At 45.8% G+C, this 17,773-nt stretch overlaps 1 protein-coding gene across 5 annotated transcripts in view; it reads right to left on the reverse strand.

The window, feature by feature from the left end:
* UTRN (utrophin) overlaps positions 1-17,773 on the reverse strand; it is a 2,010,688-nt gene that overhangs the window by 1,041,068 nt on the left and 951,847 nt on the right. For all 5 annotated transcript variants that reach the window (XM_069606729.1, XM_069606726.1, XM_069606725.1 and 2 more), the window contains one exon: positions 13,495-13,644. In XM_069606729.1, coding sequence (XP_069462830.1) covers positions 13,495-13,644 — 150 coding nt within the window. The remainder of the gene's footprint in view (positions 1-13,494; positions 13,645-17,773) is intronic.

The raw sequence follows: 17,773 nt of genomic DNA on the forward strand, positions 1-17,773 counted from the left end.
GGGGAGAATTTCTATCAAGAGGGAACATCTACTTAACAAAAATGACTAAAAGCAGGTAATATCACAGAACACTAATAATAGAATACATATATACAATCGCGGTAGTCTGTGCCAAATAATCAAAGCACTCACCTCAACACTTGGAAGGGAGGTAATTAGTATTTGCACTGACAATCCACAGGAATAGCAATCCTCATATAGAAAGTCCAACCTCAGCTGTATGGGGCATTGTGCCCAAAAATTAAAAGTTTTCCAAGAGTTTTAGTAGCTGGGAATAAAGGAGAGGGTCTGGTGGATATCAAGAGGGGTCCAAAAGTCAGAAGATGACATACTGTTGAGTAAGACTGTTCCTAGCTTTTGGAGAGCTTTCGGCAACAAGTATTGCCAAAGCCAAACAGCTGTAAAACTATTTAAAAGTTAAAGGTGATGGCTGGAAGGTTTAGAATTAATCTTAAACCTCTAGACATTGCTCTGCAGACCATCGTTCTTCACCTGCCAAGCAAACCTTTAAAGGGTGGAGACAGTGGTGCAGGTTAGTACCGCTGTAACTTACCCCCCGTACTCCGATTGGTCTCCAGACATGGCAGGTCGATGGAGGGTCACCAGAGGTCAGATTTCCCTCCATTGGCTCCAGTCGAATATGCTCAGGAGCTGCGGGTGCAAGAAGAGTTCCAGTCAAGGCTAGGAGCTGTTGCAACCTTTTCCTGTGGATGATTGCATCACACACCGATGCAGGCCTCCTCCAGGTACTCAACCAGACACATGAAAGCAGGTTTCAGCGACGGTCACTGATGCACGATGACAGCAGGGCACATAGATGTTGTGGTTGAAGTCAGGCCTCTATCTCGGATCCCGTCAATGCTAGGATGCCAAAATTGTGCAGGAAGGACTCTTGCAGGACAAGCCAACGACGCTTTGAGTTCCGAGACAAAACATGGAATGACGACTCTTCTACTGCAGTAGCCCAAACTGGAGCTTGTCAGTCCAATGGGTGGTCCAGGACAACTTGTTGAGTTACAAGAAGAAGTTTAGAATGGTTATTCCCACCACCGCTATGGGTCGAAGCACTTATGAAGGTCTTCTAAGATCACTAGACAGACAGGGCTCCATCATGACTGCAGCAAAATTTGGTCAACAGGCCTGCTCAGGATCGGTCCACGGGTCTTCCAAAGTCTTCATGGCTATGCAGGATACTCGACTACTCACAGGATCTCTGGGGAATGGCGGCAGGACTCTTCTTATGGAAAAATATAAGTGAGCACAGAAACACAGCCCAACCAGTAAAGACCTGCCCCCTCACTCACACCCCAGAATGGTTCCAATGAAGACCACTGTTGGTGAAACTCGAGCGTCGACGCCAGACATACAGAAACCAGTTTGTGCATTGGGACAGGCTAGTCCTAACCCACTTCCTGGCTTCCACACACACATACTTGCACAGCTTTCCCTGGAAAATGCATGCGCATAAAAGGGGTTTTCTGAGCTGAAAAGGCAGGAAGAAGGCAAAGACAAGATGGCCAAAGAACTAACGAAAAAGCTCATGGCATGGCCATGTTAGGACATTAGCCACAGTTAGTAGCCAACTGTAGTAAATGAGAGAGCGCTAAAGAAAGAAAAATACAGTAAAAATAGTGAAACAATAACTGCTGCCACCAGTTTGTCTTTAGGCACATCTTAGATAAGCAAACAAATCCCTTTTGGTGTAGTCTAGGATCTACGCTATACAAAAGAAACCCCATTGCTCTGCATTGGAAGATTCATTGTGCAATGTTAAAAAGTTACCCAAACAGGCAACAAATTCAAGAGAGTAAGGGAAAGATGGTTTCACAGTACTGACAGTCGGAGTCAGTTTTCCCATAACATCTGAGCAAAAGGCCAGTGAAGAGAAGCTGAAGACTACTGCAAAACGTCAGGACGAAGTGCAAAAACAAAAGCAAAAGGTTTGGGGGTCCATAAAATATAAAAAAGTTGCTCTAAAAGAAAACTTTCCTAACACATGTTCCGGCCAGCATAGCACTTAAGCATGAACACCATACCAAACATCTTCAGAAAGCAAACATGAACTAAAGAGGGGATGCTTGAACAATTTGCTTGGTTTCCGAAACAAACTTTACCATGCCTCTATCTTAGGAGAAAAGTCCTCTTCACATGACACAGACACACATTGGCACAGGATGTTGACTCGCCCAGGCCTCTACCTTAAATGGAATTACCACTGCTAGCCAATTTTTGTAAACTTGGGTCAGCCAAACTCCCGGGGTACATTGTAGCAGACTTGGGGGCCGATTCTGAGCTCATGATAAAAAGAGTGTGGAAATACAGCACTCTCCTCTTCAGTTTCCAGCACCACCATTCTGAAAGTGGGTGGAAATATTGGAGGGGAGATGACGTATTTTCCAGCAGTAAAAGCTGCTAAAATCTGCCGTGGTGGAGGAAACGTGTGCTCCAGTGGCATTGCAAGCATTTCTTTAAAGACATTTCTAATTTAAGGACGTTTTCTTAAACTTTCATTAAACTAGTAAAGTGGCGCTGCAGTCTTTATAAAAGGGAAAATGTGTGCAGTGGAGGTTAACAGCACCTCAGATGTGTTGTATTTTAACTCCTTTTATTGACGTGCTAAACCAGTGCTGCTGGAGTATCACCTCCATGTGGTTGCCTTGCATTCCTCATGGTTGCTACGGCTCTTGTCAAGTGGTTAATCAGGCTTATGCAAAAGCCAAGGCTTTCATATCCCCGCACCACATTCTTTCCCAGTCAGAATATGGTGCATTTAAGAAATATGTTGTTCTGGTTTGGAACAACACATTTCCATGTTTACACAGACCCCTGAATATGGACCCGAGTCACCTTGCAGTAGACTTAGGTAGGGTAGCCTTTACTGTATGGACACATTGTTGTAGACTTTGTGTTGCCATTACTCATTGTGTTGGGTGGGGCAGATTGGAAAGCCTGGATGATGTCCAGCGACGGTTTATAGTGACTTTTTCTACAGTCACTATTTCGACATACCAATATGTTGAACCAAAATTGCCGACATTTCTTTTTCAAATGCCTTTTTTTTTTATAAAAAAATAATAATTTGGGGGGGATCCACCCCAAACCCCCCGTTTTTTTTTGGTTTTAAAAACATCTTTTTTTCTAACTAAAACCCTATAAAATAAAAAAACAAAAAAAATCGAAAATAAAAATGTCGGTACTTTTGGTTCGACATTTTGTTATGTCAAAAAAATGTTAACATATTAACTGGATACCATCCAGTAACATAGTATGAAGGTATAGGTCCAATAGAACACCCCAAGAAAGGTGTTTTGCTGCCAGGGTGTCCCTAAATGGGTCACCCAAATACACCAACTAAGTCATGGAAAACGCTCACAACCAAAAAACAGAGCGCAGAACAGGAAGTTATGAACACCAAATATGTTCATTTCAGTAAGCTTTATTTTGGCTGCCGAAGTCATGAAAACATACATCAATAAAACATCAAACTGTACCTAAAATTGACATCATAAATTCATTAAAGTCACAAAATTATAAAACTGTAAAATTAATGGGCATTCCCAAGCATCTTCTTTAAACTTACTCTCCATGCCCATTTTAAATATCTACTAGTAGCAAACACTGCAGGATTATCTGTAGAATTTAAACAAGTTGCCATAGCAGCCTCGATAGCCCTACAACCACGCATACAACGTGGCTTTAAAAAACTTCTCCTTAATGCAGCGTAATCCAACAGCATGAAAAAATGATTCAAATCCTTGTTCGCGTAAGCGTCAATACTCCATTTATGTTTCAAGGATGCTGTGGGCAATGTGACAAACTGAAACTTTATATACAGTGACCTTTCAAATTTAGGATTTACATAATCAAGATAACCCTCAAATCCCTCCTGCGTTTTAATAACATAACGCGCCAAAGATGGAGAGCCGAGAGCTATTACAATAACATAATGCTGAGCCTCTCATGAGCAGCACCTTTTACCACACCTTTCGAGTGCATGGAAATTGAACTCTGGTTACTCCAATAAGCCCCAAAATCCAAATCCTCAAGGCGTCTTTTTGACATATACGGCCCACTTCATAGAGGTGCCCACTGGCTGTGATAAGACACCCATCAGTGCATCTCTGTATTTGATTATATTCATTAGACCACAGCCAGACCCAAAACAACACCGGGCGAAATTGGCAAATGGACTAACCCCTGCATGCCCGTCTCCAGTAGCAATGGCAGATTGGGCGTACTGGAAGGGAGACCTAGTAGAGTCTTTCAGTATTTATTTTCGACTATTTCCAGTGGATGGGTGTCCATCTGCCCACACAACTCTGCCCCATAAATAGCGGCCTGTCTCGCCTGAGTCATGTATGCCTCCAGTGAGACGCACCCTGCCCCATTACCATGTTCGCCAGTAAACCTGGCTAGACGCCACCATATCTACCCAGGATGGCCCTCGCCTTGTCCAACTTCATTGACCAACCACAAGGTGCCATCACTCTGACCCCCAAGTATTCCTAAAACAATATTTGCTCTGTTGCACCCTCTTCAAGGGCCGGCTTAAGGCCTTTACATTTACTCCTGGAATTAGTATTAAAGACCATTGATTTTGTCTTCGTTACATGAAGTGCTGGACCATTTTCCTTACAGAATACATCCAACTACTTGGGGACGCCAGTAGGTGTTTAATAGTACAGTCATCCAAAACCAGTAAGACTGGTAGCCTATCGCCAGCTAGCATTGGTGTGTCAGTCTGGGAGGCTAACAACTAATCAATGACGCCTTTAATAAAAATGCAAAAGAGGTCTGGGGCCAGGACACACCCCAGTCGGACACGCTTTTCAATGTTGATGCTATTAGAATTCCTGCTATCAATTCCCCACCGAACCACTGCTGTAGTGCCCGTGTACAGACTCTGGATAGCGTTCAGAGGGGCAACCCGAATACCAAGCCCCCTGCTAACCCCACAAAGACGATGCCTGGGCAGAGTATCAAATGCAGTTGTCAGGTATACGTAGACCGCGTAGACACTGATCTTCCTGAGAACTGCATATTTATCAGTAATCAACCATAACCGTAAGTATTGGTCCACTGTAGTCAGGCCCTTACAGAACCCAGCCTGCCGGTGGTTAATGATTTGATTACGGTTTACCCACGCCTCTAGATGGAACAATAGGGCCCTGGCAAAGGTTTCCCCCCCATGCATGTAGCAATTACATCCATCTGTAGTTGGACAGCTGGTCTCTAGGGCCTTTCTTATGAATAGGGACCAGCTCGGCACTTGTCCAAGACACAGGTACCACATTATGACTCAGGATGGCATTAAATAGCTTTGTTAAATACAGGACCCAAACAATGGGTTCATTTGCATAGACATTTATTGGAATCCTGTCTGGGCATGGCGGCTGTCCCAACTTTTGGCATAACAATGCTCTTCTGACCTCTTCACAGTTCAATACCAATGGCAGGTAAATATGCCCTTCTCCATACCTTATACAAGCCCCCTCAGGGGAGGTCACGTCACCATGCCACTCTGGGCCCCACCATCACCATAAAGTCTACTATAATACTCCACGCAAGCTTGCTCTGTGATACAAACCTGTAGCGTATTTGGACCCACTTTATGCCCAGATGCCATTAGGCCCCAAAAGCCCTTCAAGTCCACCTTACTGATAGCATTAAGTAGAGTACTCTGGCATCTCCGTGCCAAGCCCTCTTTTTGTCCCTAAGTAACCTTCAGTATGCAACCCTCGCCCTCCTTAACCGTTGGCTATTTGGCGGCATTTCAGACCTGACTTCAATAATCAGGCCTCCCTTAGCCTGTCTACACTCCTTGTCATACCAAGGAGTGGAGGTTTTGGTTGATTTGAGTATTACTTTTGAGGGCTTTGAGAACCGGGACCTAACCTGTCTCATTATACTCTCATGCATAGATACTAATGCAGCCGCATTATTGGGGTCTATTGCGCCCACCTCGACCAAGGACGGGACAAAATCACGGTATTAGGCAGGATTGTCTCTAAATCGAGCTTACTCCATCTGATGTTACACCTACCATGTCCCTGTACCTCCAGTCGGACAGCTCCTTCCCTAGTATTAGATGGTTTTCCTGCCAGGATTCCCCAGAAGTGCTCACTCACCTCCAAAACTAGGGGTTGGTGGTCACTCTTGATGATGTTGCATATGTAAAAGGTTATCACACAGTCCCAGGCCGCTATGTTCACAAAAATATAGTCGATCTTGCTATTACCCTGGCTGTTTTCAAAGGTGGATTCGGCTGGGCATCTCCTGAAAAACAGCCAATACAAGCGTTTAAGGGAGTTGTCCTAAAGTCCTACTGGTAGTAAGACTTTAGTAAGCTACCCCAGTGGTTTGTAAATCCACAACTCTTAGAAGCAGCCAGTACTAGCTCTGAACCTTGGTAGAGTGGCAGAGCAGTCCAGCTTATCTTAAGATGTGAGCTGTAGGTAAGTACACTGAATCTTAGCTATACATACACCACAAAGAAGCACTAATGCTTATTTATAAAGCATATATTGATTATATTTACACCAAACTCACTTTAAAAACTTCAGACATTTACTTTAGAACACTTGGGAATAATTGATAAAACACTTCGAAGGGCACTTTCACTCTTGTGTTTGTTCGCGGTTACATTTGTAACAACTCTAGAAAGGGAAGAGACAATGTTATTGTATTGTCGGTTATTGCGCAATCGTGCGGTTTTCAACGGTTTATACGGTAATACATTTACTCTGCAAACACACATAGTAAAGTCACTTAAATGGAGGAAAATGGTTAGAGTAACATAAGCTTAGTTCAAGGTTCTAGAGATGGTTTCTTAGCCAAGTAAGTCCTTTAAGTCCAAACACGCAACCTTAGCTAAAGGCAGTTCGGAGATGGCTTGAAGACTCGACAAGCAGCAAATTACGAAGAATTCCTGTGGATTTCTTCTAGTTTCTAGTGTTAGTGAAGCAGCAAGTTAACTAACAAGGGAGTCCTTAAAACGGACTCAAGAAGGGGACACAAGCAGCGACTTGGGTCTGAGTAAGAGGGGGTTGCGCTGGACACCTCTACGTGCACTCCAATGCTCCGGAGCAACTGCTTGGAATCAGGTAAGCAATACCCTTTCCCCACAGTATCTTAGGTTAGAAGAACCTGTACGTGCTGGATGCTCCGCGATGTTGCAGCTCTGGACCCAACCTCTGGATTCCTTGGTCTGATTACTGAAGGCAGGACAATGGACGGGATCACTCTGCAGCGGTCTCGAGGGAGGACCTGTAGCACGACTTTCAGCAACTTCTTGGTACACTTTGCGGTTTTGGCGCCTTTTCTACAGCACCAACAAACGACACAGATCACCCGGTCAATCTTCTTCACTTCCTGCAGTCCCACATTCTGGAGGGTTCTGGAGGAGTTGGATCAGATCTCTGGAGTGCTCTTACAGGTTCAGCAAAGATTTGAACGGATTCGGCCTTTGCACAAAGGCACTCGAAATTGGCAGGTCTCCTGGTATTGGGGAACCGCAGCTCTGGAAACTCCTAGAACCTAGGGAGACAGCTCAAATCAAAGTTCGTCTTGAGACTGGTTGTTCCCACCAGCCAAAGGGAAGGAGGAGTCCTCTTCGGAACACCTCTATCGCACAGAAAACGGGGTCAGGACATCAGTGTTCACTTCACGGTGTTGCTAAGGGTCTGCAGGCGTCTCTGGTCATCTTCTTCTTCGGCTACTTCAGCTTCTAGTGGTCGACTTGCTTTTCACTCCAGAAGCATCCGTTTATATACAGTTCCATTACACACTCCTCTACAATCTCGCTCACCATTTTACAGAAAGGGGCGTTTGGTTGTCCATTCAGGACAGCCAGACCCCCTATCGGAGCTGGACCTATTAAGGAATTCTGTCAGACCAAAGGACTTGGGGGTGGAAACTCCTCCCCAACTTCCTGCCTATCCAGACACACAGGAGATTGGCGAGAACGCTTGGGTATCCCCGCCTAAAAGGCAAAACACACATACAGACCTCCCACTCCCAGAATGGTAAAAGTAGGGCAAAGAAAGAACAGCCACGCTATTAATGGCAGAATAAAAAGCGAGGCCCCAAGTTGGTACTTGGGTGCGCCTATTTTGCACTTACCGGGCTATGGACATAGCCTGTGGTATAAAAAATACAGAATAGTTGGTAGGACACGTCCACTGCCACCAGACAAGGTGATTGTTTATGTGACTAAAAAAGTCACAGGAGCAGAGAGGGGGAGGGGGGGATAAACTAGGTATCCCGTTGGCACTCCTCTGGAGATGGTGTGTGCCAATCACTCAGACTATAGGGTCTTGGCAGAGGTACTAAGTATCCTTAAGAACTGTAGTTGCTGGAGGATACAGAAAAATAATCTTAAAGGAGGACACTAGGGGTCCCCAACAACACTGCCCATAAGGAGCTGTGTGCTGCAGTTATAAAACACAGATGCCTTTAAGAGCCATGGAGCAGACAGACTCCGTAGTACAGGTAGAGTACAAAGAATAGAGTTCCAAAACACAGAGCCCACAAGAATGAAAGAGTGGAAAAAGGCTCCACTCATTCAGGATTGAAAGAAAAAGGTCCACAAGTCCAGCAAAAAGTGCTGGGGGTCTCACTAGGAGAAAGGATGAAGAATAAGAATGATAAAACCTCCCTAACACAAGCCCTTAAATTGGCCGCCAATAACAGGATGGCTACCTCTTCTGAATTCCTATGTTGTCTAGCCATGTAGGCCATGAAGGCTGCGTTAACCAGTCCTATTCCCCCAATGGCTATCCTCCTCGTCCATAATATAAATCATGCCATGCAGGGGCTTGAACTGAAGGTTAAGGTCCCCCATGGCCAAGATCTTCAAAGGACCAGGGAAGATAGCCTCCAGCTTAGAACCTGATCTGCCATCCTGTCAATCAGTTCTGCACCCTTGACTAAGAGGGTCCTGTTCTAAAAAGTAAACATCAATAACTTGGAATCATCCCTCAACTTCAGCTGTAATACAAGTAAGTCATACGAATCTGTGTCCACTAGCCTAGCCGACTTAAACAAGGACAGTTCCACCCAAGTTACCAATTGTAAAGACTGGAGGGGGGGGTTATCTGAACTCCTGCCCTCTATATGGCAGAGTAGAAGCACAGATCACCCCAGTCAAAGTGCTCTATTGTTGGTAGCAATGGACTAGCACCAAGGCTTAAGCTCTCAGGCGGTGATGTGGGTTGGTTCTCAAGTACAGTGTAGACCCGAAGCCCCACAAAGGAATGTCCTCACACTAGGTTATGTGATAACACAGTTCTTTATATAAATAAGGTTCAATATACATATACACAAACAAAAACACACTTTGTACTTTGGCAAATCTCATATGGTAAATATGTACAATGTCTATGTAGTACCACAGTTCGCTCTTGACTCATTTAAAATGCACCAACTGCTGACAGTTTCAATGACATACAAGTCCAATAGCAATATAAATCAACATCAGACATAGGAAGGAAGACAGTTAGGTTAACTATTGGCAGAATATTTTGTCCCACTACCATGAAACAGTTCTGTGTGAGGATTCCCCCCCCCCACCTGGGCAACCTGTAAATAAAGTGCATCAACAAGCCCAGTCCATATATATTTAAAATAGTCTTGTTTCTTGCTAAAATGTTCTACTACCACAATGTACCTGAGTTTAGCAGAGTTTCTTCGATGGTTGGTCGACGGGTCCCTTGTGGGTGAACTCCATTAAAAGCAGGAGCCACAGGGCGTTGAGATTCCTCGAAGAAAATGTGAACACTGTCGTCGAGAGAGCAGCTTCGGCCTTTGCGGTACTCGTCGATGATCGGTCATGGACGTCCTGTGAAGATGAGGAATGCGGTGCACCTCGATGACAAGAGTTTGTTGCCACAAAGCAGATCGATTAAGAACGTCGGGCCGTCAGCGGGCGTCGGGTGTCAGCGACGGTCGGAACTCTACCATGGCCGGCTTTTGGATCTTCTGTGCTCTGGGTTTTTGTGGACTTCGGATCCACCAGTGGATTCTCCTTGGCTCGTCGAGGACGACCTCAACTTTCTCCGGCGGGACAAAGTGGGTGATGGCAAGGGGGCCCTTTGTTTCAAATGTCTTAGGCAAAAGGGTGGAGAGTTGCGGCTCCGGTTGTCGAGCATCACAGCGTCAAGCTGTCCTCGCTTCTAGGCAACACGACTCAACAAGCTTCCAGCGGTTACGGCAAAACTCTGAACCCCGGTCGACGACGATGGACTTCGATGTTCAGGTGCTTCACTTCAGGATTCCTTGGTGGTCCCAGTCTCCGGTCGACAGTCTTTCGGGACCGGCTTCCAGGGTGCTTTGGTGAAGATTAGCTTTTGCACGATGTTCCCTCGTAGCTCGGGAAGAGGTCTCCTAGCCAGGTCCTCTCTTGGATCAGTCCTCGACAGACTCGACAGATTTCGGATCGGGTCGAAGGAAAGCAGCATCAATAATTCTTCTTCCAGCTGGGCTTCAAGGGTAAGCATCAAGTTTCGACATCAGCTTCTGAACAATTCTGTTAAGTGAGAGGTCCCCAGATACACTGTTCTGTCTCTCATTCACACTGCTGAGCCAAGCTCCGGCAGCCAATCATTCAGAAGGGCATTCATGCAGGCAGGCAGTCAATCAGGCGCTCAGTGCATTCAGGCCATTCACTTCCATCCAGACACCCATAACAAGGAATGTGGATTGGGGCAAGCACCCAGCCTTTCAGCACACCACACTGGATTCATGTTAGTTTCGGGCCGGGGTGTCTCATTCTTTGTGTCACACACACAGACATCAAACACCCATCACATGGAATGCATACTGGTCACACTCTTCATTCACCCAGGTCCCACCTAAAGGGTGTACCCACAACATACAGTCACTGGGAAGGCTTCAGCCAGTCTGGCTTGGACTTCCCCCACAATACGAATATGGTTCTTCCACCCAACAGCCAGTAAGGGGAAGGGACAGAGTCAAGGATTCCCAGGACTTTGGGAAAACAAGATAACCGGTATTAGAAACAAAGAGGCCACAGGGGACATCTTGTCTCGTATCATAACAGAAATCCACTGATTCCTATGGCAGAGCTGGGTATCCCAAAATGGAGGATACTCAGAGCACCTGTCAAATTCAGCATGGAGCTGCCACCAGCCCATACACTGATCTGTGGACCACACAGAGGCCCAAAAACATACACTAAGGGTACAGGGTTGTACTCCCACCGATGGGTGCCATAAGGGTATCCCCAAGGGACTCTGTTCACCACAATCAAAAAGAGGAAGAGCTGCATTGCCAGGAGTCCCACCGGGACTCCTGTGCAGGAAACAACACAGAACGCACATAAGGGAGTACAGGACAAGGACATGGAGGCCCTGTCCCTCCAATGCATTTCCAGCATTACACCAACCCCCCAGCTACGGCGACTCTCACCACCTGTGTGTGCCGGGATAGCAAAAGTGGCATACTCCTGGATATGGGGGCCCCGATGGCCCACGTTTCCTGGAGGCAGAACACCCCATGACCACAAATAAAATCGAGCCAATCATTGTCTGTCATATTTGGTTATCCCGGCTATGTTCCAAGGTAGGAGCTGCACCCCAGGGTCAGTCCAGTCGGGGCCTGCACCAGGATGTTGTATGGGCATGTCCCCGAACAGACTCTGAATCTTGCTCCGAAGTATGCATAGGTCGGGCTTCATTCTGATCTTGCCTAGGGTGCCCGGTCCATCAATTCCAATGGAATCGATCGGGGCTCCTGCTAAGTTGCATTAATCTACGCTGGATCCCAGTGGTAGGGGTTTGGTCGACCCTACGGCCCTCTCCACATTGGGTACTGTAAGTCGCCCTGGCGTCTGCACTAGACAGTGAAAAAAAGGGTCCCGTTTACTGCGTGTCAGCTAGTGGAAAGCCGGGACTATAATCATGCCCCCTTTTACCCGAGGTTTCCGACCTGCCTATACAGGTACTCTCAATTAACCACAGGGGCGGTGACATTTTTATAAAAATTGCCAAGCCGTTAGGAGGCAAAGACCGCTGCTCCATTTCCAAAAGGCCCTGAATCAATGAGGAGTCCCTCACCTGAACTCTAATAGCATCCACCTCATGTGGAACCATCAATCTTTCGCAGAATGCAAGGTCACTTCCTGTGATCGAGAGGCATCTCCTTTTTGCTCTCAGTCCGCTCATGGAGAACGCCCCAAAGTTTGGGGACAGTCATTAAATAAAAGCAGGCCTGCTTAGTTGTGCGCATAGGGCACATCCAAAGTTTGGACCCTTGAAACAAAATGAAACATTTAACACTTTTATGTTATCCCTGTGGTTGGATTTCAAGGTCTTATTTCGTAATGCCGTTCTAGTCAGTGAAACAAAGGACTTTGCATAAAATAAAGGCAGCAAACACAGGTATCAGACTATTTAAACTCCAATAGAAACATTTCATTTCGACCAGGGGCGTTGCTAGGGGGGGGCTAAAGGGGCTATAGCCCCTGATCTTTTGGTTGTAGCCCCGGATAGAATCTCAGGAGCTACAGCCAAAAGATTAGCTAGCCCCCAGTCCCAACAGTTCTGACAGCAGCTTAGCCCCGGGTCTTTTCCAGACCTAGCAACTCCCCTGATTTCGACTGACCTGCGCTCCAAAGAGCTCACCCTCACTGCAAACATGTGTGGCCCGATCTCACTGGAGCCATCCCTGCTTTATTCCACTCCACACAGGCTACTAGCTAAGGTGGGGTACCCCCTAGGACTTCTTTAAAATAATCATGGTCCGTCTCCTTTGTAGCCGCAAAGTAGCAAAATAGTACCGAATGCGGCCTGGGGCAGCCCTTTGCTGCCTCCACCCCGACAGCACAAAGCATGGAAGGGTTGTGTAGAAAGCATCACCGAGTAGCAATGTCTCCCTGGAACACTAGTGTTGCTCAGTCAATGTCTATCTAAAAGTGTTCACAGGGTAATCCTCTTAAAACAAAAAATGCTGGCAGAACCCAGACAACGTCTTGAGATGTACAGTATATTTAAATGTGTCTTGCATCATGTGAATGAGGGACTGAGGCTATATATCGAGACACACGTTTACCTCCCCCACCCCCATCCAAATGTGCCGTGCAAACATTAACTGGAAGAGAGAAATAAAGGACAGTTGTCAGAATAGTAGTTGACAAAGCCTGGGAAAAACAAAACGTTTGAAAAAGGGGCCATGAGGACACAGCATGGGAGGGGGCCCGGGGGTTGGTAACGAATACAGTAGATGTGCATTAGGTGGAAAGAAAATTGGCGAGGGCAGATATTCATTTAACTTAATTACAGAGCCAGCCGTCTCGATGGATCTAGCTGATCAGGCACAAGCCATTGACCTACAGAATTAAAATACAGCACATAGGAAAAGACGACGTTTATTGGCAGGCGGCAAGCCCGTTAACAGCATCTATTTCTTGGGACCTTTGCAAGTAGCTGCCAGGCGAGCTGCTGTGGAGATCAGAAATCAATAGCGTGAAAGTCATACCTTGTTCCAGTTCACGCCGATAGTTCGTAATCTGGCTGTGAGTTTATCTTTCTCCTGCAGGCTGCAGCTTTTATCTGAAAGCATCTCTGGTCCAGTCTTGCTCAACCACTTTAGTTTTTCGCCTTGTGTCTCCATCTCTTTGGCTACGCTCTAACAGGGGAGGCAGGAAAAAGCTGGGTCAAAGGGTGGTTTCACATTAATTGCCCACAACGAGCAGCCTGCCAACATTTATTCTGAATGCTCTTTGGAGAAATGCACTGTTCAGCAGCTCAGAGGAAGTGTTTACAGGAAAAATAAAGTAGCAGCATTGGTAAAAACATGCAACACATTTCGCTGGCTTACAGCTTAGTTACCTCTTGCCCCTCCAGCCATTACAGCATGCCCCCTTTCACTTGGTCAAACACATGAATATACATCTCACTGTAATCCTATTTCTGATGCTTGCATCTACTTGGATCACATGCTGTGCATAGGCCGACATCTAGTGGAAGCTGCAGAGTATTACAGTTCTTTTCCAAACTCGAAAAGGGACATCGACAGGGCGTGCCTGTAATACTATCCCTAGTGTGATGTCCACTGTACCCATGGTCCTTCACGCGTCAAAGGTCCCTCAGATTGTTTTTTTCAACTATCTTAGAAGGACACTTATAGCGAAGTTCTCCTTTAGGCTTATCGCGATTTATTATGATCAATTCATGATATTTTATTCTTACTATCCTTTATATTCACTGACTATCGAGACCATCTGGCGCCGGTGAAGAACAAGGAACGACCGTCGGAAGACTCCTAGCGACTGATACGTTCTGGCCTTGGAAGTCCGCTACGGGCTTCGGCCCACGTAGTAGGGATAGAGGGGGGGGATGACATTTTAGAATGCAAAAATCTGCGATTGGGACAGTCTAATATTTGGCAATAGGGACCTCCTGCAGTACTCTCACTGTACACCAATTGTTACTGCTGTTGATGGCTGTACAACCACTAATCTTCGTGTAGGGCAAGTGCACCGAAGGCTAAAAGAGAAACCAACTCGTTTTTATGTGAGGTAACATGACAGGCTTAACTCAAGAGAGGGGAAGTAGGATGGCACACATGTACAATTAGCCCACACACATATCCATAGAAAATACAGCACCAATATATTGAAAAATATACACTTTTATTAAAATGCCCCATAACACTCTTCTGCAGGCTTCTATCTGCTTAGAATCATCACATGCTATGCATAGTCTGCCATCTAGTGGTTGGCTAAGTGTATTGCATAGTTATTTAGAAAACAGGGTGTCCAGCGAGGGAGTACCTGTCACATGATCTTGTTCCTACGACTACAGGGACCCACAATCCTTTACCCATCGACATCCTCATATTGGCTTCTTTTTCTGCCCCACCATTATTGTTGTGCATGTAGCTTGTATAGTATACTGTCCTATTGTTCCCTTGCGAGGAAGCTGTTTGGGCGCATGTGATGTGAAGCAGATTCAAGCCTCAGAAAAAGCCTTACTGGTTAAGTAATATTGGCCTTTTTGGAGATTGTGAACCTGCTCAGATTCACATACTTTGCATAGATTAGCAAGCAGTGCCTTAAGGTGGCAGATGAGCAGCGGGAACAGTAGAGAATAAATGTGAATATGTAGAAAGAACTGCTTGCCCTAACTGTGAATCTGCTATTGGTTGTGTGTCGACATAACAATGTTATGTAAATGAATGGACTGAACTCCAAGTTGCACTCTTGCATATTGCTTAAAGGGGTACATTGGCAACAAAGGGCAATGTTGGCTCCAGTGCTAGGAGTGGAAAGGTACGTTGTGTTAATGGCAATGTTCGGCAAGCTAAGGGATAACATATCTGAATACATTTGACAATCCATCTAGAAATAGGGGCCTTGGCTACTTGTTAGAGAGTTTTACTTATGTCCACCTATGGTAGGACCGAAGAACTCACTCTCGGGTGTACAGGGCTCCAATTTTTAGGTTTGGCCTGAACTTCCCAAAAGGTTTGGGAGCAATGGATGAACAGCCAGGCTTAATCTAGGAGGGAGAAGAGCTGTAGATGACTACAAAGAACTTCGACCACACCTATAGTCAAGAATACATTTATACTGTACATTTATAAAGCCATGGTTATTTATTATAAATACTACGGCAACCATTACAGTATTAGAATCACAGGTAAGTAAACCTATTCACCTTCATACAGTAAGACGTTTAAGCCCTATTCAAGGCAATGGTAGATGAATATAGGTAAGTAGTCAAAGTAGCAAATCAATTTTAACCAAGATTGAGGTAAGCAACACAGATAATGGTAATTACTTTTAAGCAACCTATACTTTAGAAAGTCAGCCCCATCTCGGAATGATAGTCTCCAAGTCAGTGGGGACACTGGGTGGCCAGGGCCCTGTGGCGCAGGAACAAAGAAAGGCAGACACTGTCAAAGTTGTCAACATAGGAGGAATCTGCAACGTAGCAAGTAAGTTAAATGTTTAGTTAAAAGATGGTTCAGGGAGGTCAGGTAGACCGCCCCTAAAGAATTGTAGAACAAAGGACCAGTGTCCTCAGGCCTGGGTGAACACAGTTAGGTTGTTCATCCCCAATGTGTCTAGGAAAGCTCGGGAGGAGTCTGATTTAACACAGCAAATACCAAGGTGAGTAACTAGTACCAGGACAGTACCTTTTCATGAAGAAAGAAGACTATGTCACTGGTGGGTCCACAGGTAAGGCGACAGTAGCTCCTGCTTGGATTCTTGGCCTGGAGCCTGAAGAAGGAACTTTCGGCGGTAGCAGACAGTTAGCTTCTTTGGATGGGAGGCGCAGCAGACTATCTTTACGATACTGACTCATTTGGACTTGACACAGGCTTTGTTGCCACAACAGCCCACAAAGTTCCAGCCAAAACCGCGCTTCAAGAGATGATACACAGCAAATTGGTCCAGGTCCATTGCAGCCCAGGACGGTCGCAGTTCTTCGAGGGACAGCTCAAAATGCAGGTTGTCTCGAGACTGGTTAGGCCCACCTAGGTCTAGGGGAGGAAGTCATCCGGTCAGGATGTTCTCCGTCAATCAGAAGAGGAGGTTGGAGCACCTTAGGTCACTCAGCAGTCACTGGTGGTTGCTGCAGACGTCCTACCTCGGATTTGTTCCATGGATCGACTATCTCATTCTGCTCCAGGGCCCTCACCTTTATGCAGGAACCCATCCAATCAGCAGTCATGCCACATTCAAACATTGGGTGGTGGCCTCCCAGTCAGAACTGGATTCAAGCAGACACAATGGAGTACAAAGACCTGCAGAGCTTCGGTGCACTCCCAGCTTCCTTTCCACTCAGACACGCTAGCGCCCTCGGCTGGGCTACACAAGGGGAGCCCGGCAAAGACAATAAAGCGAGCGCGACAACTCCCCACCCACGACGGCAGATGAAGGCTTGAACAGGGACAGTCGACCCAGCCTTTTAAGACGAGGTAGCAATACTTTGAGATGAATGGGGATGCAGAAGATACTCAAACATCAATAATCAAAACGACTCAGGAAGTTGGCAAAGTTGACTGTTTTAATTTCAATTATCTAAAACAGGCAGTACAATGGACATCAACGGACATCTCATAGCATGGTCTCTCAATGCATTTCTTTAAAAACATTCTTTATATAACAAAAACTAGTCATTGAACATGTTTAACCTACGTATTTGCTAACGTCATCCTACGTTTTAAACTACAAAAACCTAGTGGCAAAAGTGATAGGCTTAAGGAGAACATCCAAGTACACTTTCCATATTAGTTTAAAAAGTGATAGGTTCTTTAACATCAGGTGGGACTAAGCCCACCCTTCAAACAAGTCACTATGTACGTCACTAAATACACAACGTCCCATTGGTTATACAAACTATAGGGCTCTTAATTACGTGGCCCCCCATAATTGGTTGGCACTCTTACATCCGTCAGTACTTTTCCACCCATGTTAGCAGCACACAGGCTGGACTTCCATGTACATGATCATGAATAATCTCCGTTGTCAGGCTGGGAATCCTCGGTAAAGAAAAAAATCTGTTTCAATTTCATTTCTGAACTGTCCTTCTCCTAACAACCAATCACTGAGCTCTGGGTCATACTGCCCCCAGCCAATGACTGCCCTTTATCCAAGCCCCTCCTCTGGCAGCCATCTTCAGATTTTTACTGCACGTTCAAGTGTTGGGTGTCCTCGTGCTTAGCTCTCGAGCTTTTACTGCGTTTTTTCCTTTTGGAAGAGTTTTGTACTCCATTGATCACCCTTTCGATAAACGGGGACCCAGTT

This window comes from Ambystoma mexicanum, chromosome 4p, assembly GCF_040938575.1.
Source record: "Ambystoma mexicanum isolate Mex_15411 chromosome 4p, UKY_AmexF1_1, whole genome shotgun sequence".
NCBI classification, from domain to species: domain Eukaryota; kingdom Metazoa; phylum Chordata; class Amphibia; order Caudata; family Ambystomatidae; genus Ambystoma; species Ambystoma mexicanum.